The sequence below is a fragment of the Filicampus tigris genome, chromosome 19 (assembly GCF_054856515.1).
Source record: "Filicampus tigris isolate MCC_2025a chromosome 19, RoL_Ftig_1.0, whole genome shotgun sequence".
Classification (NCBI taxonomy): domain Eukaryota; kingdom Metazoa; phylum Chordata; class Actinopteri; order Syngnathiformes; family Syngnathidae; genus Filicampus; species Filicampus tigris.
Genome location: NC_141235.1, coordinates 11,745,001 through 11,772,858, shown reverse-complemented (window position 1 = coordinate 11,772,858; position 27,858 = coordinate 11,745,001). Strand labels below are relative to the sequence as shown.

Genomic DNA, 27,858 nt, shown 5'->3' with positions numbered 1-27,858 from the left:
GGATTGTTGAATAATGAATTAGCTGTGGCTAATCACATTTTCTGGAAAGCTGAGTTCAATTTCACTGACCACAGACAAGCCTAATTAAGCCCAGACCTGTTCAATCAAGAAATCACTTAAATAGAAACAGCCTGACACAACGAAGTCAAAAAGCTCCCAAAATGCTTGAACAACATGTTGCAATCCAAAGAATTTCAAGAAGAAATTAGAAATAAAGTAACTGGCATCTATCAGTCTGGGAAGGGTTACAAAGCCATTTCTAAAGCTTTAGGACTGCATAGAATCGCGATGAGAGCCAACAAAACAAGGAAACAGGAAGAAAACATGGAACAGTGGTGAACTTTCCCAGGGGTAGAAGGCCTCCCAAAATTGCCCCAAGGAGCACAGGGACAACTCATCCAGGAGGTCAAAAAAGAACCAAGGACAACTTCTTAACAAATACAGGCCTCCATTGCCTCAGTTTTAAGGTCAGTGATCATGACTCAACAATAAGGAAGTCTCATCTTACTTTTGCAAAGGAGACATTTTAATGATCTCCAAGACATTTTGGGACAATATTTTATGGTTGAGGAGTCAAAAGTAGAACTTTTGGGAGGATGTGTGTATCGATACATCTGGCATAAAAATAACACAGAATTTTAGAAAAAGAACATCACACCAACAGTGGAACACGGTGGTGGTGGTCTAGTCATGGTCTGGGGTTGCTTCTTCACTTCAGGACCTGGATGACTTGTTGTGAGTGATGGATTTGTGACTTTCAATCAGAATATCCGGATTTAGAATGTTTGTGACCTCAAGTTGAAGTGCAATTCTGCAGCAGGAAAGCAAATGAAAATACACCAGAAAGTAAACTTCAGAATGTCTTGGAGTAAAAAAGGTTGTGTGGCCTAGATCAGGGGTGCCCACACAAGGTCCTCAAGAGAACCTATCCAGCCTGTTTTGGATGTCTCCCTCCGGATTCAAATGAACAGCATCGTTTTCAGGCTTCTGCAAGGCTTGCTGATGAGCTGCTTGGGCAACCCTGGCCTGGAAAAACATCTGGATTTGAATCCGATTAAAATGCTCCAAAAGGTTATTCATGTTCAAAAACCTTCCATTGTGGCTGAATTAAAATTCTGGAAAGAAATGTAGGCCAAAATATGTGAAAGATTTCATGTCAATTTTATATATGAAAACAAAACAAAAAAAAACCAAACACTTGATTTAACTTGTTAGGTATTAAGGTAAGGGGAGAATTACTTTTTCCTCAATGGGCCAGGTAGCTTTGAATATTTTTTTTCTCCTTAATCCACACAATTATAAAAACAGAAGCGGTTTGGATAATGGATGGATGGATGGATGGATGAAGTAAATAATTTGAGAGGGGGCAAACACTTTTCACAACACCTGTATTCATATCTGATTGACGTATGTTATAGCTTCAGGACATCAATGTACAATATGGAATATAAGAACTTTACACCGCTCTGTTGACTTTTTCCGTGCTCTTAATAGATTTTTCTGCTGCAACAAGCAAATCTCCTCTGTTAGACAAATAAAGCAAAGTCTCATCTTAGAAATCATATATTAACTAAAAAAAAAAAAATCTTAATTTCACTTTCTTCACATGATGAAGAAAATCATGAATTTCTGCTGCAGATTCAAGCACATTTTGTCCCCAGGATGTCTTGCATCAATAGACTCATTAACTCGAACAAGAAACGATTCCGATCATAATGTGACTCGACAGGGAGCAGTTTTGAATTCATCCTCCACAGTAAAACTCTGCTTCAAATAATCATTGATCTGATATTAATGTCCCCCCACCGCCCCCCCCCACCTGTCACACACCTACTTCATCTTGCTACATGGATCACGCAGCGCTTCCTGTGATTTATTTAACTTCTAGATGCAAGATATTCAAACAATGTGTGATTTATTTCACACAAAAAATGACGTTACATATTTTTGCTAGTGGTGGAACAGTGTAACAAATTATAGTTGTCAGATTAGTGCTTGGATCTGTGTATGTGGGGTATATGCAGCAGACACATGAATTTGTTGATGGGTAGGCAGGCACTTCAGACTAGATACCCATTGATTTTTACTCTCTACATTTGAACAGGGATACGTGTACTTAGTACCCCTTACTTTGAGAAAATATGATTGTTTCGGACATAAGTCACCTCTTCTCAAATACTGTGTACACTGTAAGAATTTGAGTGCCATAATTTGCATCTGGCGCAAATGTGACACACTACAGTATATGCTTACACATCAATAATGTGTCATCCTTTTGGATAGTCCGCTGGCGTGGTGACTTTAGAGTGCCTTGTTGTTGGCTCTAAGTGCACGCATGTCACCCAGAGAGAGGTGCAATAGCAAGAATGGGAGGATTTTCTGCTTTTTAAAAAAAATTCAGACTTGACCGCCAGCATGTGGATTGGGACTTTGGGCTGGTATAGGTTCTTTAGAGCGCCTCATTGTCTGCAGTGAGTTCATGCATGTCATGGTGAGAATATGGAAGAATTAGGTAAAAAGAAAAGTCAGTTGGAACAGCCAGCATATGGAAAGGAGCCCCACACTCGTGTGGCTGCTTTAGAGTGCCTCATTGTTTGAGGTCCCATGATGACAAGGTGGGATATTTCCAGCCACCTGTGTCTTTGATCAGACATATTTTCAAGGCTTAAACATGTACAGTAGTTTGTATTGGCGTAAGAAAGATGCTGGATCAAGTAGCATCTAATTTCTTAGGTCATAGTGGAAATTTATTGACAGATGAGCGGGGCGTAATTTCAGCACATTCAGCAGATCGTCACTTGAGAGCGAAGAGAACTTCACCATTTTCAAGCCTCATTTTATACAATTGACTTTTTTTTATCTGAATTTGGGTTGTTAACAATTCCCGGTGGTGAGTCAAGTTTATGAAACTTTTTTTCTCCACTTAACGGGACTTTTATAAAAAAGGCAAATTACTCTGTGTGCAGAGATTTTTTTCAAATTATAAATACAGGCAGTGTATGAAACTGACTTGTATTCATTTGGACTTTTCTGTTTTGCACTTAAGTACATTTCAATTTTGAAACTTTATATTTTTTGTTTTACTTTCATTTGTTGAATCTGTACTTTATACACACGAATCTTTTTTTACCTCTAAGTAAGTACAGTGCCCGTGTGAGTGTGTGTATGTAATCAAATCATGCTAATTGATATGATTGATAAGTGATTCTTTTACATTCATTTCGCCTTGTATGCGACATGTCCATTCTCAGAACGTTCTAACAAAAGTCCCCAGGCTAACAATGGCTACCGGTCAGCAGGTGCATAGACATACAGAAAGAGGGATAGTCCCGAGTCAGCACCCCTGGCAACAGCCTCATTAATGCAAACACTGCGTTGCTATGGAGGCTGCCACACACAATTAGTTCCTACTCATGCGGTTTGGGCCCAGAAGCAGAATTCCCTAACGGACATGGACGAGTCACTTGCTGAGGACCACCGACTGGACTTTATAGAAGACTACGTGCTGAGGACTCTCAAAGTCAAACATGACCGCTGGCAAAAATGTGTGTCCTGCGAAGAGAACTTGCAGATTCTGCAGGACTTCCTGGACAAACCACAGAAGGGGACTTTGGTGGTGTGTGTGACCGCGACCGGACTGCTGCAGCCCGCCACTAACTTCATGTTGCACTCCAAAAACAAAGCAGTTTACTTTCTCAAACAAAGTAAAACAACCCTGACTGTGGGACGCATGGAGGATAACTTGGTTTGCGGTGACTTGTCGTACTCGCCACTAGACCAGTTTTCTGCACTGATTGAGGAGGTAAGACAGCAGTGGAAATGGTATAAATAGTCTTTATTTCTAGCTTACTACAGTGGTCCGAAGTAACAATGCATAAATACAGAGTTGCTTTACTTAAGTAGACTTTTCTGTTATCTGTACTTTACTTGAGTATTTATTTTTGACTTTTTGCTGTTTAATCCGCACTACATTTGACAATTGCACTTTGTACCTCTTTACATAAGTTGATTTGATTGATTGATTGGGACCTTAGAGACTTGCTGTTAAGCGACAATACGAAACATGACTGGTTACATGCTACTTAAAGTTTAGTCGGACTTGCCGACGGACGGTCGTTTAAAATTAGAGGCGGACCGGCCTATACAATACAATTTTATTTATATAGCGCATTTCATAACAGCTAGAGCTGTAACAAAGCACTTTACAAACAATACAATAAATAAAAAACAATAAAAGGCTGTGATACACGTATTGATAAATATAGATAATAAACATAAATGAATAAAGATTTCCCCAACGGAACAAAAACAGAAATAAGGGCGGCGGAAAGGTACCCACGCTGCAGACAGATGACGGATACCGGACGCTCAATTTTTAGTCAAATGCCCAGCTCTGTTGTATAATAATGTTAAGTGTGGTATGACAACATAGCACCATTATTATTTTTTTTAATATCAGTTCCGGCAACATAAATACTGTATGCTGAGAGGAAAAAGAACTGCATGATGAAAGTGGTTAGCACATCTGCCTCACACTTGAGAGGTTCTGAGTTGGCTTTTCGTTTGTCTTCTTCCAAGTTCCAAACACACGCATGTTGTTTCAATGAAGACTCTAAATTAGCTTTAGGTGTGATTGAAAGTGTGAAAGGCTGTTTGTCTATCTGTGCTCTGTCATTGGCTTGCGGCAAATCCACAGTGTACCCCTCTTTTTGCACACAAGGGTCAGCTTCAGTGACACTAAGGAGGAAACACTTTGTGGATGATGAAGGAATGAAGAATTAGGGCTTTGCAATTAATCGGAATTCAATTACAATTATGATTAATATACTCCACTATTACAAAATTGGCATACTTGTAAACAAGGAAATCAAACTTGAATTTATACATTTGCACCTTTCTTTTCATTTTTTTAACCAATTTAACCAATTTTTTTAACCAAAAAGAACTTGCATAATTATAGTGTTTCAAAGAATTTTTTCAGTCTTTTTATTTTTTAAGGTTGAACATTTTTTGATACCCCAAATTAAATGATCGTTGAAAGAATTGTGATTTCAAGTGTTACCAAAATAATCATGATGAATATTTTTCTTCATAATCGAGCAGCCTTATGAAGAACTGCTTTTCATGTACTGCGCGGTAGTTGAAAATTACCCACATTATTCAGTGCGACTGTAAGATGCAGCAAAATAATCCAGTTTTGAGTACAATATGGTGTTCATACACTTTCACACAATCTTTTGAGGGGTCTCTTGTGCCTTTTGGTATTGCTATATGGATACATGATGTAGTTGATATTCTTGCTTTACAAATCAGCATGTTACTTCCTTGTTGCACAACATTTAGTAAAAAGTGTCAGTGTTGCCTTCATGACATTCATTATTTTAATGTGTTTTAGCGGTACTTATAAAGTAATAACCCCAAATTTGCAAGCAATTGCCTTACCTAAGACCCTGGGGGTTCAAACTCTTGAGGGGGTGTGTGGCAGTTGCTCACTGTATGATCCACACTTGAATAGCTACTCATTCAAATAACCTTGTAACAAGCGGTGTTTTCATATTAAAGCAAAGTGGTGGGGCACCAACCACTTAGGTGGCCTACTTACCAGGGAAATGACATTGCTCTCTTTTTCGGTCTGATGTGCGCCTTTTAAAATTTGAATATGCATTCCAAGGACATCCGTTGATAGTCGCACAGACAACACAAATTAATCCCTTCTGTATTACTAAACAAACCTTACAAGCTGCCGTATCAACTGAATGAAATATTCAACTGTCAGAGACACATTGGAGTTTAATTAACAGAATTGTGCGGCATGATTTTTTTTTTTCCTGGCCACTTCACTCCTTGGCCTGGCAGCTTGCTACTAGGCACTGTTCATAGAGCTCAAAATAAGCCTCGGGCATCTCACTTTTTTTTGCTATCGAGAAAACAAAACCTGAAATAGTGCCCAGGCTGACCTATGAGAGGCAAAAATGTCCCACTGTGCATCCAGACAGCTGGCGAATACAGTACAAAAGAAAAAGCTAGGCTAACTCGGCTTTAGTACAAGTTGAAAAACTCTTATTTTATTTTTTTTCTCAAGAGCAATACTGCAATTTGATGATACTTTGTTCAAAGGCCCTTGTCAGTCATTTGTCCTGACAGCGCGTCTTTTTGTTGCCCTGCTCTAGGTTGTGGCCCCACTGCTGTCCAACAGTCGGAATCACACCGAATGGCCGCAGGTGGTAGCCCAAGATGTCAGGCACCTCATCGACTCCCTTAAGAGCAGCGTGTTTGTAATGTCAGGCCAAGTCCAAGGCAAGACACTGCTGCCCCTTACTCTTGGTTTGGAGAATGTGGAGCAAACTGCCTTCGAGACAGATAACAGGTAACCCAACCAACTGGACTGTATGGTAATTCATCCTTTCCACGGCACATTTACATTGAAAGCTGTGAAATTTCTCAGTGGGGAAACGGTAGATAAGAGCATCATTCACTGCTTGGAGTCAACAGTGATTGAGTGGAGCCATCAGATCCGTGCAGTGCTGATAAAAGACTCAGCAGAGGCTTTGCTTGAAGGCAAAAAGCCCACAACGCACACAGAGCTGCTCTTCTGGAAGAACAGGTCAGCAGATGTGTTTCTACGGATACTAAATATCCACTGGCAACCTCGAACAAACACGTTCAATGCTGTGTCACGCAGCCCGCAAGTTAAATTGCTGTACAAAGTTTTGTCATTTTTCCAGTGTTTAATTTTTCATAACACCTGTGCAGTCTGGTGAAAAATGATTATTTGGGATCTATTGATTCCAATGGAAGAGTTTTTTTTTTTTTTATTAGTCTGTGCCCTACATTATCTTTTATTTTATTTTCCCCAAACCCTAGCTGTGATTTTAATTAACGTTTGACATTGCTAATCATATAAATTTAGTCATACTTAAGAATTAGCTTATTTTTATTGCATATTTGCACATACTTGGAGCTTGTTTAGATAACTGATATTCCTTGAATCATGTTTCCACAAATTAACTCAAATAATTAAGTAGGGTTGTGATTACGGAATTTTCAGGTGATTGGAATCCAGTAAAAGAGATCTTTTTTTTTTTTTTTTAATTAATTAATTAATTTAAAATGGTCATACAGCAACATGTAATGTTTGAATCCTTATTTTGTGAATTGTGTGAACAATTGAGACAGGATGCACTCCTTGTTTTTCTCCTTAATGCATTTCCGAAGTATCGGATGTGGACTTGGTATCGGCAGATGCACAAAATCAATTACTCTACGATGACCCATATTTATCGACCTAAATTGCAAAACCTGAATGAATAACTTCATAAGGAGCTGGTTACTATTTACTGTAAATCTTTGTATTTATCAATGTTATCGATTCGAAATGCAAGCTTGCCATGCAGGCTCACAAAGATACTAACGTAGATTGATGTTTATTTGCATTTGAACTCTTCTTAAAATTTCTTTTAATTAGGAAACAACTATAGACTCATAAGATTTTCCGACTCTAGCTTTCAATCTTTCTGTGTGAACTAGTACTGTTATGTCAAACATTACGCTGATCAATAAATCGTTTTTTTTTAAATCACAGATGCAGGCAAATTTTTCCAGATGGATTTTTTTTGCACCAATTCCAAATTTGCCCTCATTTATTTCTAGCACATCAGATTTTCATATTAATAATAATGATTTAATAACAGTAGTGTAATATATAATATATCTAATAATTATGAATTAAGGGTTAGGCTCATCAACAGGTGCTTTTTTTTTTTTTTTGCAGTACAACATAGCTGTGCATTACAGTGCAATGGGAAAATATGTATTGTGCATGCTTTGAGAGGTCAAACTTCAAAACCAAAAATGAAAATTTATCAAAAACCTGACGTGCCAGAAAAAAAGTGTCAAACATTAATTTAGGGACACATAAATCCATCTCTGATTAAATGTTTTATAATAAATAAAAAAGTTAAAAAAAAAACAAAAAAAAACGCCCTGCTTTAACACCTTTGTACAATGAAAGATTTGATTTGTAGAAATCTCTACAGTATGCATATTGTTACAATCACAGCTTTGTTCATTGTAGCCAGAATTTAGTGGCTGACATTAATGACCAACTATTTTGTTCCTGTGATTACTTACCAAATAAAAATAGGCATTGTTACATCTTACAAAGACCTTTCGAATTATTCATAAATGATCAGTGTTCCAGAAGCAGTCGAAGCCAGGCAAATGTGACCTTTGGTTTTCTCCTTCTATTTTTGCCTTTAAGATATGCTGATTTAGAGTGCATTTACTCCCAATTAACATCACACAAAGGGAACAAAATGGAGATGCTGCTTGATGCTGTTGAGAGCAGCTATTCTCCTGCTTTTCAAAACATCCGACGGGAAGTCCTTGCAGGTAATTACAGACCGCAGACTGTGACAAAAGAGCTGAAGCGTAAAAGAAAAAAGTGAAATCTGCTTTCTAATTTGGAGTGCTAAGCTATACGTATATGGACACTGCTTTTTATTGTCTACCTTATATACACGTATGATATTGAATCTCAAGTGACTAATCCACTCTTGACTTGGCAGCTGCGGAGGAGGCTAAGGACATCTGTGCTTACTTGACGCCTATGCAGCGCCTGATTGAGGACATGGAGAGTAGAGAGTTTTCTGATGTCAAAGGTCAGATCGGACCCTTGATGCACACGGTGTGTCTTGTGTGGGCCAACTCCGCACACTACAACACTCCACCGCGACTTATTGTTTTACTGCAAGAGATCTGCAACCTCCTCATACAACAGGTCAGCTATAGATTTTTTGTGGTGGGACACAGGATTCCATAGGCAAGCTTTTAGGCTTTTTTTTTTCTGCAACAAAAGCTGTTTCTGAAATAAGCACCTGTCAGTAGATGGGTGGCCAAGTGAAAACAAAGTGCTTCGCTTTTCCATTAAAGACAAGTTGAGAGTATTTTCTCCCCGAAGTTGCTTAAGATAAAAGCCTCATTAAAGCTCCCTTGCAATGTTTCTTTTCAACACCACTTTTAAGGCAATTTCAAAGATTTGTTGGACATTGCTCTTTCAAGAAACACCTTTTTGTTTGACTTGTCGCCTGAAACAAAAGAAAAGACCACCTTAGAATGCCTTATGTCAAGCAACCTGTTTTGAGAGCATAATGACGATGACAAATGACCACACCCCCAAACCAATTACACTGTGCGCAGTGTTCCAGTTCAAACATTAAAAATCTTCTCGGGGTAGCCAATCGTGGCTCAGCTTCAGAAAACAGGTGAGCCGTGATTGATCGTTACCTGAGCCCTGTGCAACTGTGATGTCATTTTCAATCAACAGCAAGTGATAAAATGGCCACCCCCCCCCCGAGATCGTTAAAAACGGATGGATTTTGCTGCTTATCTCATATTCCACATATATTATTTATCAGAATGCCTTGTTTCAACTGGTGGGCCTGCATACAACATATCCTTGAAAAAAATATGTTTGGGATGACTTTCCTCTTTACCTCATTCACTGCCATTGACGGATTAACTTGTCTTTTCACAGTCCAGCCAGTCAATCCCAGAAATGTATTATATATAATGTTAGGTTAAAAGAGGGTCTGAAAATGTCTGGCAGTGAATGAGTTAAGAGATGAAATGTGATTAATGTACTAGTGGGAGTATCATCCGTCTGTTGGATAAACTGACCATTTTTTAACGTCCCAAAAACAGGCTATGGGTTATTTGATACCAGAGGAACTTCTCAAAGGTGAAGTTTCTGAGAGTCTTCTGAGGGTAAAAACAAGCCTGGAGATTTTGGAACTCTTCAAAAGCAGCTTTGAGGACCGCCGGACTAATCTGGGCCAGTACCAGAGGAATGGGAGCTTGGTGAAGCCTTGGGATTTTTCCCCAACTTTAGTCTTCTCTGGACTTGATAACTTTATCACCAGAGTCATGTCAACACAAGTAAGCGTGTTAAAATGGCCGTAGATACGATTGTGATTCTATATTTGTATCTATTTCCTGTTTCACTCTTTCTACCATATAGGACATCCTTTTGACCGCAGTGGACTTCTTAAAGCTTGAGAAATTGGAGATTGGAGGTGTTAAAGGTCGAGCGCTAAACCAACAGGTCCAGCTACTCCACCAGGAGTTTGTGGATCGTTTCACGATCTTAACAGACAAGCCCTATGACTGCTTGGACCTCCAAAACGAGGTGAGGAGTACTTTGAATCTCACGTTCCTACTTGGCCCAGCCATGTATTTTAGTGCAGCTTTTGAGCTGCCACCTGCACAAGCAATTTCAACCCTGAACACTTCACAGCACACAGGAGGCGGGTTACTCCAGAACACAGTATTGCAGCCCAAATGTCATCGCGTTGATCAACCAAATTGTTCCTGAGTAACAGCGGGAAAAGCAATTTCCCTTTGCTTGTAATACCCAATTGGCAATTCCTGCCGGATGCCTTTGAGTTTGTGAGATGTGAAAATGAATATGCTACTGTATGTAAGCTCAATGTGATATCACACAGCTCAGTGGGGTCTTGGCTATGGGCCTAGCTGTGCTTTCTGCCCTGCAGGAGTTTGAGAAAGATGTGTGCAACTTCAAATTGTTAGCGGATGACACAGACCGGCGGCTAGGAGCTATCTTCTGTCAGGCATTTGACGACGCTTCAGGATTGGAGCACGCCTTCAAGGTATTGGAACTTAATCCCACTCTTTGAAACGCATCAGATGCACATTCCCTTGATCTTGTCTTCTCCATGCCTGCAGGTTCTGGATATGTTTGGAGGCTTGTTGGAGCGTCCGTTAGTAGCTCGAGATGCTTTGGACAGATACCCACGCTTAGTAAGCATGTTTGACAAGGATCTGGACAGCTGCAAAGTCATTTACCATGAACATATTAAAATTGCAAATGAGCAAGGTAAGTTTTATGTTAATAATGCACATGCACTTCTAAAACGCAAACAAACTTTGATCCCCAGAAACATGTTCTCTTAAAGTGAGTGGCATAAAAATAACAGCTGGGTATGGGTGGGCTCCACCTCACCCGTGGCGCTGAGAAAAAGAGGTATCGAAAATGGATGGATGGATATATTTTTATAGCACGTTTCAAGGACCCGAAACAGCTCTTGCATCGGATATCATTATTGTATATTGTGAAAGTTGTCAGTGCATATTCCCGTACTTACTGCCTCTATACCCTCAAAGGATACTTACCGTATTAATATGGATTTTGTTCAGCCACTATTACATCGGTTAATGTATTTATGGTATTAAATAACTGGATTCTTGCAAACTCAGACAATTACCTTGATCGGAAATTATGCATGAGAATATAAAAATAGAAGTATTGGTAACCTTTTGCATTTGAAAAAAGTTTTCCACAACTTGGCACCGTTTTAAAACTCTTGACTGAGTGAATTAATGAATTTTACTGTGGCGCCCACAACAACGATTCCCTCCCTCTCTGAATATAGAATATGCTAACAGCATTGCACAAAGGAGTTTACAAGAACACGCAGGTCTAATTGATGGCGTTTCTGTGACAATAGCTGGTAACCTCTTCTCCGGCTTTAATTTGGAGGAATAATGCTTACCCTATTTAAACAATGGACATATAATTGTTCTCAGTCACCAACTTTGTGGTAAGCGTACGAATAACAGTAATGCTACTTTACCGCAGGTTCCGCTCCGGTGAATAAGAATATGCCAGCGGTAGCTGGAGGGCTGCGATGGGCCCAGGAGCTGCAGCAGCGCATGCAGACGGCCTTCTCCAAATTCAGACAGCTTTCCTACCCGTGAGTGTCCTCATCTCCACAGTCCAAATATCCATGCTTTACAGACACAAGCATCACCCACTCAATTATCTCATCAAACGTAGTGAATCTTAATTTTTTAGCATAGACATAGCTTGGTGTAGAAGAAATTGACCGGCCTATGCAGAGCCCCCAATTCAATCCCTTCAAATACTGTTGGGATGAGTCACAACAAAAATTATGATGAAGACTATTAATTTCCTCCAGACACACTGCAGCATATCCGTATTACCTTCCAGAATCTAATCTTGTGAGAAACTATTCTCTGAATAGGTGCCTGGAGTCTGCACAAGGAGTTTGGGTCATCCAGAAGTATGAAGAGCTGATGCAACTAGTTGACAGGTTGGAGTATTTTATCTTCCTATATTGCCATGACATGTCATCATGCACCCATGTATATATAGCTGGAAAAAAATGGCAGAAAGGGAGATTGAACAGAACTGACAGTCAAAGTACGGTATATCCAGTATTGTTAGGAGGAAAGTATAGAGCAGGATTATATAGTGCTGGCACGAAAGTCAGAATTTGTGTACGTGGCTCAACATTGTTGTCGCATCTGTTGCATTTTTTTATAGAGTTCAACAGACGGCATGTTATATATAGTTACTATGCAAGTTTTTATCAATGACTCTATTCAACAATAGACAAGCAAAATCCTGTAGCCAGTAAAATCTGGCTTTGCAAATAAAAACCCAAAATAACAAGTTTACACTACATGATCCTTTCGTGTGTTGCACCACCAAAAACTAGCGCGAAATGATTAGCACAAACCATTGGCGCGCGGTGACTTTCAGACATAGGCCTTCACTCAGCACCGCATGACCCACACACCCCATCCTTCCCCAATTGGCAAAAGTACTTTGATCGGTTGGAAATTTGCAGGAAAAAAAAAACAACCACAAAAATCCCAACTACAACACTTTTTGTCCTATTTGTTAAATCTGTCAGTGTGACCTGAAACAGGAGCGCTTAAAATGATCTGTGACGGGAAAAAAAATAATAATAATCTGCCCTCTCTAGCCCCACCATGATTTGTAAGAAACCACAGCACCTGAGGAAAAAAAAACAGTCAATCAGAGACAGACAGTGTGACTGACAAGGTTTCAATCATATCTAATGGCCTCGCCGGTACACTCATAGTGGGCACACACCTGCAGCCTCATGCTGACTGTTACCATGTAGCTTCAGTACTTTGCTGAAACTATGGTGGAATATTTACCTCCTGAAAAAACCCCAACTCCATTTGCCAACAACTGACAATAAGACAAGAATTTAATTACACAGTCCCTACCTCCTCATATGCGATAGTTTGAGCTACTGCAGCCTCGTATGTGTGCAACTCCTCACCGTCGACATCTATTACTGAATAGCGACTGGGGCCGTCCGTCTCCCTCAGGCGACCTGCTCTGCCATTATGTAATTATGCAAAGATAATAGTTATTTAGGAAGTTTAAGTCAAACAGGTAACACCGATGACTCTTTATGTTTTCGGTAGCCCTCAGTGCCGCAAGGGTTGAGGGGGGGGTCTCCTGGTTTCACGCATGTATCGGATAACAGCCCCATCTGCTAAATATGTGTGATTTAGTTAGTTTATGAAGCAGCCCAGGTGGAATGCAATGTAGACATGCAGCTCCAGGCATGATTGATGTTCTCATTACTGGGGCACTGCTCTGGAGATGATCTTCCAGGAGTCTCATAATCGCACATGCCCTGTCGCCACTCACTGATGCCAAGTGAGAAATCGCCTTTTAGACCACATTTAACATCAAAACCTGCATGATAAATCATCTCATTGAGGGGGACCATTGCTGCTTTGAATTATGAAAGAGGCAATTCTGTTCCTTTATTACTCACTTTCTGTTAGAATTCACCTTTACACTGACCACTTAAAGCTTGTAATGTCTCAAGGTTTTCAGATGGTTGTGTTCAGAACTGGCCTTTTGTCTTTGACTTTACTGTAATTGCTACATCTTTACTATGTGACACATTACATTGTTAGATGAAATGCACATTCCTGGAAATGTATCAGAACAGAACTTTGCATGTTTCACTCAAGCGATTCCCTTTTGAATGCAATATTTTGACCTCAGAAACTGGACACTCAAATCATATGGCCAATTCATGTGGTGAGCAACTGGGCGCTGTGGCTCATTCAAAGATATATAGTTTGATGATTGCCACTTTCCCCCATGCCTTAAAATGAAAATAACCAAAAACAGACAGTACAGAAATCTTAGTTTGCCTTTTTGGGAATAATTTCAAAATCAATTTTGGTCCAGCCCAACTACCTATAATGTGCAGGATGTATTCAGGACACACTGTGAGAATAAAATCATATTGTAATAATATGAACGAATAAAATAATAAAAATATGTTCTCTGAGCCTCTAGTCAAAACACAGATTGATATTGTGTTTGTGGGATATGAGTAAAGCAGTAAAATCCACCCATTTTTGTCCATGTTAGGGGGCGGCCATTTTGCCGCTTGCTGTTGACCTGAGAATGACATCACAGTTCCTCTGGGCTCAGGTAATGACCAATCACGGCTCACCTGTTTTCTGAAGCTGAGTCATGATTGGTCGTTGACAGCAAAATGCCCGCCCCTGACATGGACAGAATTCCGCTGTGTTTTGACTAGTGGAGGTGCATAGAACATATTATTGTAAAGAAAATGTTTGGGTTGACTTCCCCCTTTAACTCCCATTAGAGTTGTTCATATATTATAACAATCTTCATTGCTGCCATAGGTAAGTTCCATCATTATTATAAACATTCCAGTCATGATTGGGATGGGCATCCTTCCTCATTACTCCCAACTGCCAAAACGCTGCATGATTTATGACCATTACCAAGACATTGGATTGCCTCTGTGTCTGCAGTGCCACTATCAGGAAATGAAGCTCACGGCAGAAATCCAATAAGGAGCACACCGTGCGTGCTGAAGTACTCATCATAATGGTTGCTATTTACAGATTGATATAGCCATACAGAGGCCTGACATATTGTCTGTCCCTGCCGTCTTGCAGATGAAGCAGTGTTTGTCCTTATACAACCTCCAGCTGTCCCGGCTAACCCTCCATTTTTGCGCAACCTCTCCCAGCCATTTGCTCTTCTGTGATTGTTTTAATGGAAATGTGAAACATTGTTGAAACCCCTCTGGTACAATATCTGTGATAACTGCTTTTGTGCCTGAAGTATACATTTTCAGAGTATTACTATTTCAGATACTGTGTCACCCTGTATGAGACATGGACGAGGACTGTTGACAGCAGTTGTCATCACAACCTCAGCCTGCCCTTAATCCGCAGGGACGTATCCTCGCAGCGGATCTCAGTCAACTTCAGCACACAGGTTTATTACATGAATCATTATTTACATGTTGTACCGGTTACAGCAGAACGGTGGGTCGTTAATGCCTTTAAAACATGCCCCCCTTCTTTAGCTTGCATCTGTGTTGAGGGAAGTCAAGTACCTGGAGGCCAGGCAGACTGAAGTAATTCCCGACACCGCAGTGCAGATTTATACTACCAGATGGCAGTTGTGGCAGTTTGTGGCCAGCCTGGAACTCGCGGCAGGACGATACAACAAGGTTAATATATATTTTGATTTAAAATTACACATGAAGTGACTCTCATCAATAATTTAAAAAAAATGTTTTGCCTGTACTGGCAATGTAAATGTACTGGGAATGCAGCACAGGCTGTAGAGGAGAGAATTTGGGGGGGGATTTGCCACATTTTCAAGTTGCTGACCCCTTGAAAAAGAACATGGAAAAAAATAAGTCTAGTGATATTGATAACCGTGGAAAAAGTGTGAGTTTTGAAACACCCTCACACCCAACGAGTGTGATGCCCAGTTTGCATCTTTCGATACATTGGAACAAATTTTACACACTAAAATGACCATTCTACACAAGAAAGTGTACCTCCTGTTCAAGTTAGCATTCCAATGCTAACATATACTGTAGATGCACAATTCATATAGACACTAATCTTATCAGTGGATGTTTTTCCTCATTAATGAATAATGTTTTAGGATCGCCTTAATTCAATTATTTTGATCAAATCCTACATACTGCACTTCAGTTTGAAAATCACATTTTTTGTTTATCCTCTTCCCTATTTTAGGTTATCCAGTCGGTGCTCGACGTGGAGAATCCACTACTCCAGAGGCAGCTCAGGGAGATTGAGACCCAGCTAAGAATGGCTGAAAAGAACCTGAGTTGGAATAGCCAAGGTGTGGACGGTCGACATGTAGTTGGTGTTTTTGCACTGTGAATCACAGAACTGAAACCCGAATGATATAGTCCACAATGATAACTGCAAACACCCAGAGAAGTGTTTAAAAAAGAGCAGGAAATAACCATAACAAAATGGAAAGGGGAATGGACAAACATTGTATTAATCACATCCATTACGGGTCAAGCAACCAGCAACCACATTTACTCAAACTCAAACTTCTTTGCTATTTCTAGGCATTTGGCAGTATATTCAAGAGTTGCGGGATTCCATCTGTGACCTGGAGAGCCGACTCCAGAAGACCAAAGACAATGTGGAGGAGATCCAGAATTGTATCAAGTCCTGGGCAAGACCATTATTTGACAGGAAGGAAGGGAAAAAAGATACTTTGCTGAGTCTGGATGATCAAGTCGAAAGACTGGATCGTTTTTATTGTAAAATACGATCGTCTGGAGATAAGATTCATTTCCTCATGAAGGTAATAAACAACTTTACTTCAATTTGAAATACTAAATTGGTTTGCAACTTGGTAAACAGTTTCAATTTCCCAATGTCCTGTTCTCAGAGGAATCTTGAGCTTTTTATGTCAGAAGCATCCTCAGACGAGTGGAAAGCCTATGTGGACTACATTGATGACATGGTCATTGATGGATTTTATCACTGCATAGAGTGTTCACTCAAGTTTTTTCTGGACAACACAGGTAAGCTGTTCCAAAAACTCCATAGTATATGGTAAAAAAAAAACAAACTATGATTGTACTTTGAAGCTGGGTAAGCATTGTCCCTTATTTCAAAAGGCTGTTTTAAAAGATAGTTCGAGTGGTCTTCTCCCAACCCAAAGGTGTTGGCTTCTATCCTTAGCCATTGTGACAATGTCCAAGTGTCCTTGAGAAAGATGGTGACCCCCCACGATGCTGTGTCATCAGTAGGTGAATGAAGGGAGAGTGTTTAAGCGCTTTGAGTACCTTGTAGGTAGATAAGTGCTGTACAAGTGAAAGTTACCATTGAGGAAGATATTGTTTCTTCCAAATGTGGACTTGAATGTGAATACTCACAACATGCTTCCCATAAAATGTGTGCGTTGATCTATGCGAAAAAAACCCGGCTCTTACACTGTTGATATGCAACAGCTTGGTTTGTACATAGTGTTCAACCACACAGTTTACAATATCTATCATGACTCTGTTTCAACTGTGCATGAACGCTGTAGCGGACGACCGAATTTCTGAAACATCAGACATTTATCCGAGGGTTAGACGACTGATCAGGAGCTGTCAAACACTTTGCCCCACTACAATGCATGACTGACGATTTCTGATAAGAATTGGACGTAAGCCCAGAGTTATAAGTGAGTCAGCCAGGTCAGAATTGCTCTTAAATCAGGCTTAATTATTGCAATGTATTTCCATCTTCAGATTACAATAGCTTGTCAAACTGGTTTTATTGTCAAAGATACAGCTTTTACCTTGGCTTTGACACTTGTGTTTTTATAGCTCAGCAGAATAGCTGTTCCTTTTTAGCCCTGGAAAATGGAAAATTACCAGCGTGTTCTCTTATTTTCCTTATTTGGTACATTAGTGGTGAAATTGACTGCTGTCCAAATTTTCCCATTGTTACATTTTAGGTCATTTGGAGAAAGGATAACCTACATTTACCGTGATGGTGACTTACTGTAGATGAAAAACTACTGACTGCTTGAGGCTTTTTGTCTTGAAAAGAGAGGAGAACTGGAGTTTTTGTGAGCTGGGAATTATTGACGGCTTTTGGCAGGCATCTTTGCTAAGGTTTTATTATGACTGGTGACAAATACTGGGATTGGATTTTGGATTCTGAATTCTCCCTGATGAGGGAGATGGCAAGTCACTCTTGATCTACTGAATCTGATGGCCTCCTTTTCCCAAGGAGCGTCCCGCTGCAAGACCCTCTCCAGTGTAGTAGGCCTGTGATATGCATCCACAGTAGACTTGATAGGACAAAAGTGGACCTTGCAGAATTACTTTGACTAATAACACCTTATAACACTGAGAACTATTTCATTGGAAGGAACACATTTTTTGTTTATCATTTATGTGGCCTAAGGGAAGCGTGCTGTGCGCTAGTAAGCCAGTTTTAGATAGGCAGGGATTGGAAATATTTTTCAATTATCGTAAATATATGTTGATTCGCGGCTCTAGTTGCTTATTGTGTGTGTGTGTTGATTGCTAGGTCAAATTACCATATGAAAATTTCCCCACTGTGGGATCAATAAAGGCCTTCTTATCTTATCTTATCTTATCTATTCTGACGAACAGCGGCACGGTGGTCGACTGGTTAGCACGTCCGACTCACAGTTCAGAGGTTGTGGGTTTGATCCCGGCTCCGGCCTGTGTGGAGTTTGCATGTTCTCCCCGTGCCTGCGTGGGTTTTCTCTGGGTACTCCGGTTTCCTACCACATTCCAAAAACATGCATGGTAGGTTGATTGGAGTCTCTAAATTGCCCCAAGTTGTGATTGTGAGTGCGGTTGTTTGTTTGTCTCTGTGTGCCCTGCGATTGGCTGGCAACCAATTCAGGGTGTCCCCCGCCTACTGCCCGAAGACAGCTGGGATAGGCTCCAGCACGCCCCGCAAACCTTGTGAGGATAAGCGGTATCGATAATGGATGGATTCTGACGAACCTAAAGAACGAGCCAATACATCTGTGTATTCGTTACTTAAAAATGATACTAGCCTGCCCAAAGGGCAGTTTTGTTTAATGAGCAGTTAAATTCTTCAATTTTAATTTAATTAGACAATTCACACAAGCAAAGAGAGAAAATGCAACATTGTCAGGTCACAGTGCTAACCTATTGGGCCAACCATGCTGTCCTTCCTCAAACCTAAATATAATATCAACATGGCTTTCTTTACTGGACACTGTAATTGACGAGCTGAAACATATCACTGCCTTGGACAGCTTCTTTTAAGACATGTTTTGAGGGATTTTATATGCCACTTGGGTGTTTTATTGGCAGCAGGTGTGGAATAGATTTGTATTCACTAGCTGTTAAGGTGGACCAGGATTCGTTTCAAGAATAATTTCCAGACTGCTGCTACTGTGTCCTTCCTCTCAATCCACTCTCCTCCTCCTCCTCTCGTCTTACACAGTGTGCTGCAACTGTAGGCAAACAAGGCCATAATCACATATGTTGTTCTGCGTCTTCACAATTTTGGGTGATGGTTCATATCAGGTTAAGTCTGAGAACTTGCTGAAATGAGACAGATTCCACACATAAGGCCACAGAACAACATGGACGATGGGGGAGCTCCAATTGCTCATGTCACATGCACGGCAGAATACATCATCCCAAAGGGGAAATTATGCAGTATACCTGCCAGTGTCACGCACCGACCCCGGCGAGTCTGATTTCTTTTTCCTCAGGTTCAAGCACGGCATAATCGTCCGTCCTCATTTTGATGCAAATGAGGGATTCTGCGAGAGAAAATACTATTTCCATCCCAAAAGGGTGCACAAAGGCGCAAACGCCCCATTTTGCACAATTCTACCAGGGCAAATTATGGAGTTATACTGTGCTTTGCACTGGACTTGCGCTTGGATCTGAAAAAGTTATGTCCTAAAGTATTGAGGCTAAAACTTCAAAGCTCAACCAAATGTTTTTGGGGGAGGGGACCAATTGATGGACTAGATGGAATTGATGACTAACTGAAGGACTCAAATAACTGACGGACGGACAGACTGACCAACTGACGATTACAATTCTGTTCGGCGCGAAAAATGGCGGAAGGGTACCCAGGCCCCTGACAGATGACGAAAAACAGACCAGCCACATTTTGTAAAATGCCCACCTCTGATAAATACTATAAATATTCAATCTCAGCTACTTTTGTTTTCTGCATTTTCAAAATCAGCAATAGAAATGTCTCTTTTATTTTGTACACCAAAGCATTCCATTCATTCTGTTGTGGCCCAGATGAAAAAGACCTTACAGCGCCCCTCTTTGAGGTCCAACTGGATCTCAAAGTTCCTGACATGGTGTTTATACCGTCTTTGGAGTTTGGAGAAAGTGAAAATTTCTTTGACCTGGTCGAGAGTCTCATCAATGATGTGTTCAGGGTTTCTTCATTGGTGCCACGCCTCTCCCAGCACAGTTCCTTTCCCCACTACCAGGTATTGACATCTCATGAATTTTGTGTTTATTTATTTATTTTTTTAAGTCTTCATGTTTTGATAGTTTGCTATCAAACAGAAAATCGCAGAGCATCCTCTTCACTCATCCACGATCGTTATTAAAAAATTTGCACTGTGACCCTCTCGCAGGCTGACATGGAAGACATGGCAGACTTGGCAGATATGCGTCTTCTCATCATGGATCGCGTGCACAGTGTCATGACGACCTGTTGTGTGTTCCGCAATTCGTTGGAACGTTACAGCTACCTCTATATGGATGACAGGAAGGAGTTCCTGTGCCAGTTCCTCCGATATGGCCATGTTCTGACCAGCCAGGAGATGGAGCTTCAAGCTGAAGATTGTATCCCAGAGAGGCCACCAACATTAGATAACTTTAAACAGCAAGTGGATCTGTGAGTGCTTATTAGTTTTCATCTTTTTTGAGGCAGTTTATGCATCATTAAAGGAATTAAACTCAAATAGTGTGTGTGGATCTGTGCATCTCTGTGTTTCGGCAAATACAAATTCTGGCACCAAGCAACTTGGTGACAACTTCACCTAGCAATCAAGTACTGTATGCGCCAATTATCAGAGGCTAAGGCTAAGGCTAATGCTAATATTAGTGCAGCTCTTCTTACATTTTGGATTTGATTTAGTGTTTCAATCTGGCTGTTGATTGAAGCGTCGCACAGCCTAGCATCTAGATCATGGGTGAAGAAACTTGGTCTGGTTACGGTTATTATGAGAGTTAGTGCCCCTGCTCCTTTGTGGGGCGGAAGTTAACGACTTGCTCACAGACACATTTAGAACATTTATTCCTTTTACATTTTTATTGTGATTTAGGTATGAGAAGATCTATGAGGAGCTGCAGGATATGGAGGCGGTACGGGTATTCCATGGCTGGATGCGTGTAAATGGCCGCAGCTTGAAGATTGCCCTGCTCAACATCACCAAGAAATGGAGTTTCATGTTCAAACAGCACCTTATTGATCATTTAACTAACAGGTGGAGCACAGTGTAATATACAATTCAACAATTACATTGCAGTACTTTGCTATGCCATGTATTCTTCCATTGTCCACTGGGTCGTATCAGTCACAGTTCAGACAACCATCCAGGGTGGTCTATAAGTTAGTAAATAATAATTACATGGGAAAATAAAGCTTCATGACGCACTTGTGATATTTTTTACCTCTCTAGATGGTGCTCTTGGTTTAAAGATAAAGGCTAGTAAAATGGACAGTTACTACATTTCCACTGCATCTTTAAACCAAAAGTGCCATCTAGAGGAGTCAAAAATGACCACAAGTGCATCATGAAGCTTCATTTGTCCATCACTAGTAATTATGCTCAGCAGCGCTGACTTGTTATTGCCACCAAGACGTTGCAGATCACGTAGCGCTGCTGTGTTCTATGTGACAATTCAAATATTGATCTAAAAAATTGGTAAAATTCCCATTTCATGACTATTGTAATCTGCTCTATAGTCTATCAGGTCTTGAGAGTTTCATCATCATGGCTGAGACTGGCCTGGGCCAGCAAGTAGAGGAAGGAGACTATGAAAGCCTGGTAGGAGTCCTGGGCCACTTGCTGGCTGTCAAAGAGAGACAACACACGACAGATGCCATATTTGAACCACTGCGGCAAACCATTGCTTTGCTAAAGGATTATGAGCAGGAACTCCCTCATGTTGTACACAAGCAGTTAGAAGTAAGGATCCATTATTGCATCACCTAAAATGTACAGTCTTGTTTTGCTTTAATGGAACACTTCAAACAATTCATTCTTCATAAATCATAGGTGCAAATCCATCTTTGCTGTCTTGTTTTCTTCAGGAATTGCCAGAAAAGTGGACCAATGTGAAAAAGAAGGCTATGCTAGTCAAACAGCAAGTGGCACCTCTGCAGGCCATTGAGGTGGCGAGTTTACGAAGAAAGTGTGCTTCATTTGAAGTAGAGCAACACACCTTCAGGGAGCATTTTCGCAACAATGGGCCCTTCAGGTAACAAAGACTGCTTTTGTTAAAGGAGGTGTCCTCCTAGATAATGCAAATGCATTGTACACTGTGGTTTAAAATTAATTGCTTTTACACCAACTTGCAGGGAGTTCAGTATCTTTTCATGACTAGAAACTGAATTTGAAGGCATATGTATGATTCAATGCAAATGCAATTTTTCTACCATGCAATCGAGGATATAATCTCCGCTGGGATGGACTCCACCTCACCTGAGACCCTCATGAGGATAAGGCCTGTAGAAAATTTATGGAAGGACTTGTGTGTGTGTGTGTGTGTGTATATATATATATATATATATATATATATATACAGTATGTCACCTTTCTTTGTGTTCTCAGGACTGTTATCTTGAGGCTCTCACATCTGACAAGGCTAATTGAATCTTAAAATAATGATAATTAATTCTTTGGTTGAGGCGCCTAGTCATAATATCTAATTGTCGCATTAGTTATGTGTGTAATTGGTCTCCTAATAGCACAGTGATTACATCCCATTTATGTCTTGGAAGTCATTTTTAATTTTAGTTTGCAATTCGTGATGAGGAAACCCGGTCATGTTATGCTGCACTCAATCCCGGGTTTGGCAGTCATACAGGACATTATTATCAAAACAAGACCTCCACCAGGGTTAATGTGAACCTGTTTGCATTCATTCAGATTTGACAGTGAGAATCCGCACCAGATGTTGGACACATTTCACTGGCAGATCCAGGAACAGGAGGCAGTGATGGCCTCCCTGGTGAAATCCGCCAGCTTGTTTGAGGTGACCGTCTCTGAATACAAACAGCTTTGCCAATGCAGGTAAAAAAAAAACCTAAGGAGAATAAAAAGCACAATTCTATGCCAAATGTGGCACTAATGAGCAATTAAGTCAGTGACCCTTATTTATATTCACACTTTGAATATGGTTGGTTTCACTTTATCTGCTGTCATTCATCCCTGAGGCGTGAGGTGGGCCTGCTGAAGGAGCTGTGGGACATGATCACTGTGGTGGAATCCAGCATAGCGGAATGGAAAATGACTCCCTGGAGGGAGATTCATGTGGAGGACATGGAGTTGGAGTGCAAACGCTTCTCAAAAGATATTCGAGGGTTGGATAAGGAGGTGAGGCTCTCGGAGAGAGGGGCGATAAGTATGTGGGACTAATCAGATGGGTAATGTAACCTAAAGGTGTGAAGATAACAGACTAGCAGAAATGACTTCCATTTCCCTGTGATGCAGTTACCACAAAACAATGAACATGAGCCTATAGTAAAATATCCTACTCATCTTGTAAAGGCGAGCAATTTACAATCCCCCCCCCCAATACTTACAGTGACCAAAGTTAACAAACATGTTTCCATTTCTTCTGGATCTGGGGGAACAAAAAATATTGGAATGTGATGATTTTTCAAAATGTAAATTCCTGTAATACTTTATGTATTTAATGAAGTTATCAGGATTACAGGATACAGTCCATACATCCAACTTCTGAATATAACTTTTTATGGATAAACAAAACCAAAGCAGAATATTACAAGCTCTTATACTTGTTGCTTTCTGCTGACACTTGTAGATGAGAGTGTGGGAGGCCTTCACAGGTTTGGACAACAGTGTAAAGAACCTCCTCATTTCCCTGCGGGCAGTGGCAGAGCTGCAGAACCCAGCCGTACGAGACAGACACTGGCACCAGTTAATGGCGGCTACTGGGGTTCGTTTCAACATGGACCAGGTTTGCAATTCATTCTTTTTCATGGTAAACACAGAAAACCAGCATGTGTTGTGACACTCACTGCTACACTGTCTATCTCCTGACACTCCTTGTTGAAGAAATGCAAAGCACACTTTTCTGCTGGCGGATTTTCTGACCGCTCGTAATGTATTGCATGATGACGTTTCAACCTCAGTGTGATTGTGCAACGTTTTGGGAATATTTCCCCCCCCAAATGTTTTTGAATTGTACAGCCTTTGAGGCATTTGAATTTTGATTTCCCAGTGTATGGGCACAAAAGGTTATTTGGTCGCGTGCACAGGAAACTACTCTTGCCGATCTGCTGCAACTGAACCTGCACTGTTTTGAAGAGGAGGTGAGAGGGATCGTAGACAAGGCTGTGAAAGAGATGGGAATGGAGAAAGTTCTCTTGGAGCTCAACTCCACGTGGACAGGTCCAGCCTAAACTTTGACTCTGGGTCTGTTAGCCTGTTAGCCAAAGTATATCCTCTAATGACATGGCTCACGATCCATTGCAGCTATGCAATTCCAATACGAGCCCCACCATCGTACCCAAATCCCCCTGCTGCGTTCAAACGAGGAGCTTATCGAGACCCTGGAAGACAATCAGGTCCAGCTGCAGAACCTCATTTCTTCGAAGTACATTGGCCACTTCTTGGATGAAGTGTCATCTTGGCAGAGTAAGCTGTCTGTGGCCGATTCTGTCATCTCCATCTGGTTTGAGGTGCAACGGACATGGACTCACCTGGAGAGCATCTTCATTGGCTCAGAGGACATTCGCTCACAGTTGCCTGAGGTAACTAAGATTCCTCTCCACTTTTCATGGGTTTTTCAACAGCAAGTATCTCTATATTTCATGCATGGATTACCTGAACTATCACCTCTGTGTTTGTCATGTTAACCTAGATAAAGTGATCATAGTGGCTTTTAAGCAAGAATCCATTAGTTGGTGCACAGTGCTGGTTGTAGAGCTGCGGTTACTTGGTTTTTAATTGTTCCCATGTTATCAAGGCTGAGCTTATACCCAGATGTTTATTATTATACCTTTTAATTCTCCCTCTCCCATGTGTAAAGCTAAATCCCCTGGCTGTGTTCCCTTGTGGAATTTTCTGCAGGACTCGAAGCGCTTCGAAGGGATTGATGCCGATTTCAAAGAGTTGGCTAACTCAGTGCATCAAACGCCCAATGTTGTAGAGGCCACCAATAAACCTGGTCTGTTCAACAAACTGGAACACATCCAGTGCAGGTCAGGGTTTAGCCAATATGAATGGTTGTCGTTTCCACTCTTTTTATTTATTTTTTAATCTGTTATGATGTTCAGTGTGTATAAGGTTCTTACATGAATGCACAAACATGCTCACTCTGTGTATGTTGTGTTTGCCTTTACAGGCTGTCCCTTTGTGAAAAGGCTCTGGCAGAGTATCTGGACGTCAAGCGACTAGCCTTCCCTCGCTTTTACTTCATCTCTTCAGCCGATCTCTTAGACATTCTTTCTAATGGGACCAACCCACACCAGGTGGTTGCATTTTTTTTTTTTTTCCGAAGCGCAGCAATTATTTGTTTATGCAGTTCAGTCTGTTCCAAGTAATTGTACTTGCAAAATGGAACACTTTGCGGTTTACACAAGTTTTCAGGGGGAAAAAAATGGTTCACTGCAGCCTTTAGCTTTATGACTGACCTCAAACTGAGCTCAGTGACCTTATCGGGCAATCATGTAGTAATCACAGCAAAAAAAAAATTGAGTTGTGCAAAAGTTGTTTTCCATTACTACAAAATCAAAGTCCATTGAAGTTGGGCCATTGTGTAAAACCTGAACAAAAATGGGATTTTCAACCTATATTCAACTATACACATTCAGAATACACTACAAAGACAAGATTAATGGTTTATTAACATTCTTTCTTTTTGCAAATATTCTCTTATTTTGTATTTCCTGCCTGCAACATCCAAAAAACTGGGACAGGGGTAACAAAAGACTGGAAAAGTTGAGGAATGCTTAAAAAAAGAAAAACACCTGTTTGGAACATTCCACAGATCAACAAGTTAATTTGAAACAGGTGAGTGGCATGATTGGGTTTGAAAGGAGTATCCCCGAACAGCTCAGTTGTTCACAAGCAAGAATGGAGCAAGGTTCACCACTTGGTGAACAACTGTGTGAGCAAATAGTCCAGTTTAATAACAATATTGCTCAATGTACAATTGAAGGAATTTAGGGATTTCATCATCGATGCTCTATAATGTCATCAAGATTCAGAGAATTTGGAGAAATCTCTGCACGGAAGAGGCAAGGCCGAAAACCAACATTAAATGCCCTTGACCTTTGATCCCTCAGGCGGCACTGCATTAAAAAAAACGTCATCATTGCGTAAAGGATTGCCATGTGGGCTCAAGATCACTTCAGAATCTTAAAATGCAAGTTAAAACTTTACCATGCAAAGCAAAAGCCATATATCAATAACATCCAGAAACGCCGCCGACTTCTCTGGGCCCAAGCTCACCTGAGATGGACTGATGGGCTGTTTAAGGAGCAACTGAGAGCAAAAAGAAGACTTTTTAGATGAGTTTAATGAGCATAGGGAACGAGTGCCATAAATACAGCCATCTCTGCAGTGCGACCCCTGTCTCTCCGTTGTTTGTTTGGAGACCGACTCCCACCATCGCTGGCAACGGACGAAAGGACAGCAAGTTCGGCCATGGAGTGACATCCCCTCGTGAACTTATAAATAATAAATCCATGCATCCCATTCGTCTTTCCAAAACGTAACACACTTGTTCCCATAAACTTCACTGCTGCGTGGTGAAGCTCTTCTTGTGAATATGCCTCGTGTGACAATGCGAGACAGAGGTTGTGGGATGCTACTGTGTAACTAGCTGTGTTCGGCATTGTTTGGGGGAAAAAAGAGTCTAATATTTAAGGTGCAAAAAAGTTTTACAAAATCTGTGTAACCTTTTTCTTTGCAAATGTCCCATGTTAGCACATGGAGACCCATGGCTATTAGTCCGAAGTGACCAATGTATGTGCAAATTTGTTTTTATGGCTACATTTAGCAACTTTTAATCAGGTGCGTTTTGTAGTCAGGAAATTACAGTGTTTGCCAAAACAAAAAAAACACAGTAAGCTTTATCAGTTTGAACATTAAATACCTTGTCTTTGTAGTGTATTCAATTGAATACGGGATGAAAAGGATTTGCAAAGCTATGTCTTCTGTTATTTATTTTCACCAGGTCCCAACTTCATTCAAATTGGAGTTTGTATAGATCTTATAATCGATAATATTAGATATGATATTAATATAATGAAAACGTTTATGCAAACATGACACTGTAAGAACAGAAGCCTGTTTCACAAATACATTTTAACTAATAGATCTTCGTGTACATTTTTCTCAGTGAAAGTTTTCATGACCATTTGAGAAATATTCTTTAAGGAAATGCTAAGATTCTCACACATCGCCTCCCTGCCCGAGTGCATGCAGAGCACCAGCGATGATTCCCTCGGAGCTTTGACTGAAATCAACAGAGTCATGAAGATGTGAAGCCCGCATAAAAGCGCAGGCAAGGAAGAAAAGGTCCAACTCTGTTTTATGGGGAATTTTAATTTTTTGGCAAATAAAATGGACTAGCTTTGCACGTTGAGAACGCAGTGGAGTGCAGTGCCTCATGCCTGATAGAGATATGGCTGTACAGGGACTTCACTGATGTTATTGCGTCGATACCTGACTTCAATGTGGTGCAGTCGGACAGAGAATTACCTTTGGGCATTCAAAAGAAGTGAGGCGGGACTGCAATTTTTGTTAATGAGAAGTGGCGCAATCCCGGACATGTTATCACGAAGAAACATCTCTGCACATTGGATGTTGAACTATTAGCTGTGGAAATGTCCATCTATCCACCAATGGAATTCTCTTCTGTCATTATCACTGTGTACATTCCACCATCTGCTACAGAGGCGCAGCTTGTG

General features: G+C 40.7%; 1 protein-coding gene across 1 annotated transcript in view; it reads left to right on the top strand.

The window, feature by feature from the left end:
• Nucleotides 1-3,438: 3,438 nt before the first annotated feature.
• Nucleotides 3,439-27,858, top strand: part of dnah9 (dynein, axonemal, heavy chain 9) — a 124,824-nt gene continuing 100,404 nt past the window's right edge. The window contains exons 1-28 of the mRNA XM_086017687.1: nucleotides 3,439-3,802; nucleotides 6,171-6,367; nucleotides 6,446-6,604; nucleotides 8,261-8,391; nucleotides 8,568-8,779; nucleotides 9,703-9,936; nucleotides 10,019-10,186; nucleotides 10,551-10,667; nucleotides 10,744-10,894; nucleotides 11,657-11,771; nucleotides 12,063-12,131; nucleotides 15,013-15,139; nucleotides 15,231-15,377; nucleotides 15,916-16,024; nucleotides 16,263-16,504; nucleotides 16,592-16,727; nucleotides 19,974-20,170; nucleotides 20,321-20,583; nucleotides 21,014-21,175; nucleotides 21,658-21,880; nucleotides 22,006-22,172; nucleotides 22,844-22,987; nucleotides 23,131-23,290; nucleotides 23,742-23,897; nucleotides 24,199-24,331; nucleotides 24,416-24,693; nucleotides 25,013-25,143; nucleotides 25,287-25,413. Of these exons, the coding sequence (XP_085873813.1) occupies nucleotides 3,452-3,802; nucleotides 6,171-6,367; nucleotides 6,446-6,604; nucleotides 8,261-8,391; nucleotides 8,568-8,779; nucleotides 9,703-9,936; nucleotides 10,019-10,186; nucleotides 10,551-10,667; nucleotides 10,744-10,894; nucleotides 11,657-11,771; nucleotides 12,063-12,131; nucleotides 15,013-15,139; nucleotides 15,231-15,377; nucleotides 15,916-16,024; nucleotides 16,263-16,504; nucleotides 16,592-16,727; nucleotides 19,974-20,170; nucleotides 20,321-20,583; nucleotides 21,014-21,175; nucleotides 21,658-21,880; nucleotides 22,006-22,172; nucleotides 22,844-22,987; nucleotides 23,131-23,290; nucleotides 23,742-23,897; nucleotides 24,199-24,331; nucleotides 24,416-24,693; nucleotides 25,013-25,143; nucleotides 25,287-25,413 (4,806 nt within the window). The 5' untranslated portion in view covers nucleotides 3,439-3,451. The remainder of the gene's footprint in view (nucleotides 3,803-6,170; nucleotides 6,368-6,445; nucleotides 6,605-8,260; nucleotides 8,392-8,567; nucleotides 8,780-9,702; nucleotides 9,937-10,018; nucleotides 10,187-10,550; nucleotides 10,668-10,743; nucleotides 10,895-11,656; nucleotides 11,772-12,062; nucleotides 12,132-15,012; nucleotides 15,140-15,230; nucleotides 15,378-15,915; nucleotides 16,025-16,262; nucleotides 16,505-16,591; nucleotides 16,728-19,973; nucleotides 20,171-20,320; nucleotides 20,584-21,013; nucleotides 21,176-21,657; nucleotides 21,881-22,005; nucleotides 22,173-22,843; nucleotides 22,988-23,130; nucleotides 23,291-23,741; nucleotides 23,898-24,198; nucleotides 24,332-24,415; nucleotides 24,694-25,012; nucleotides 25,144-25,286; nucleotides 25,414-27,858) is intronic.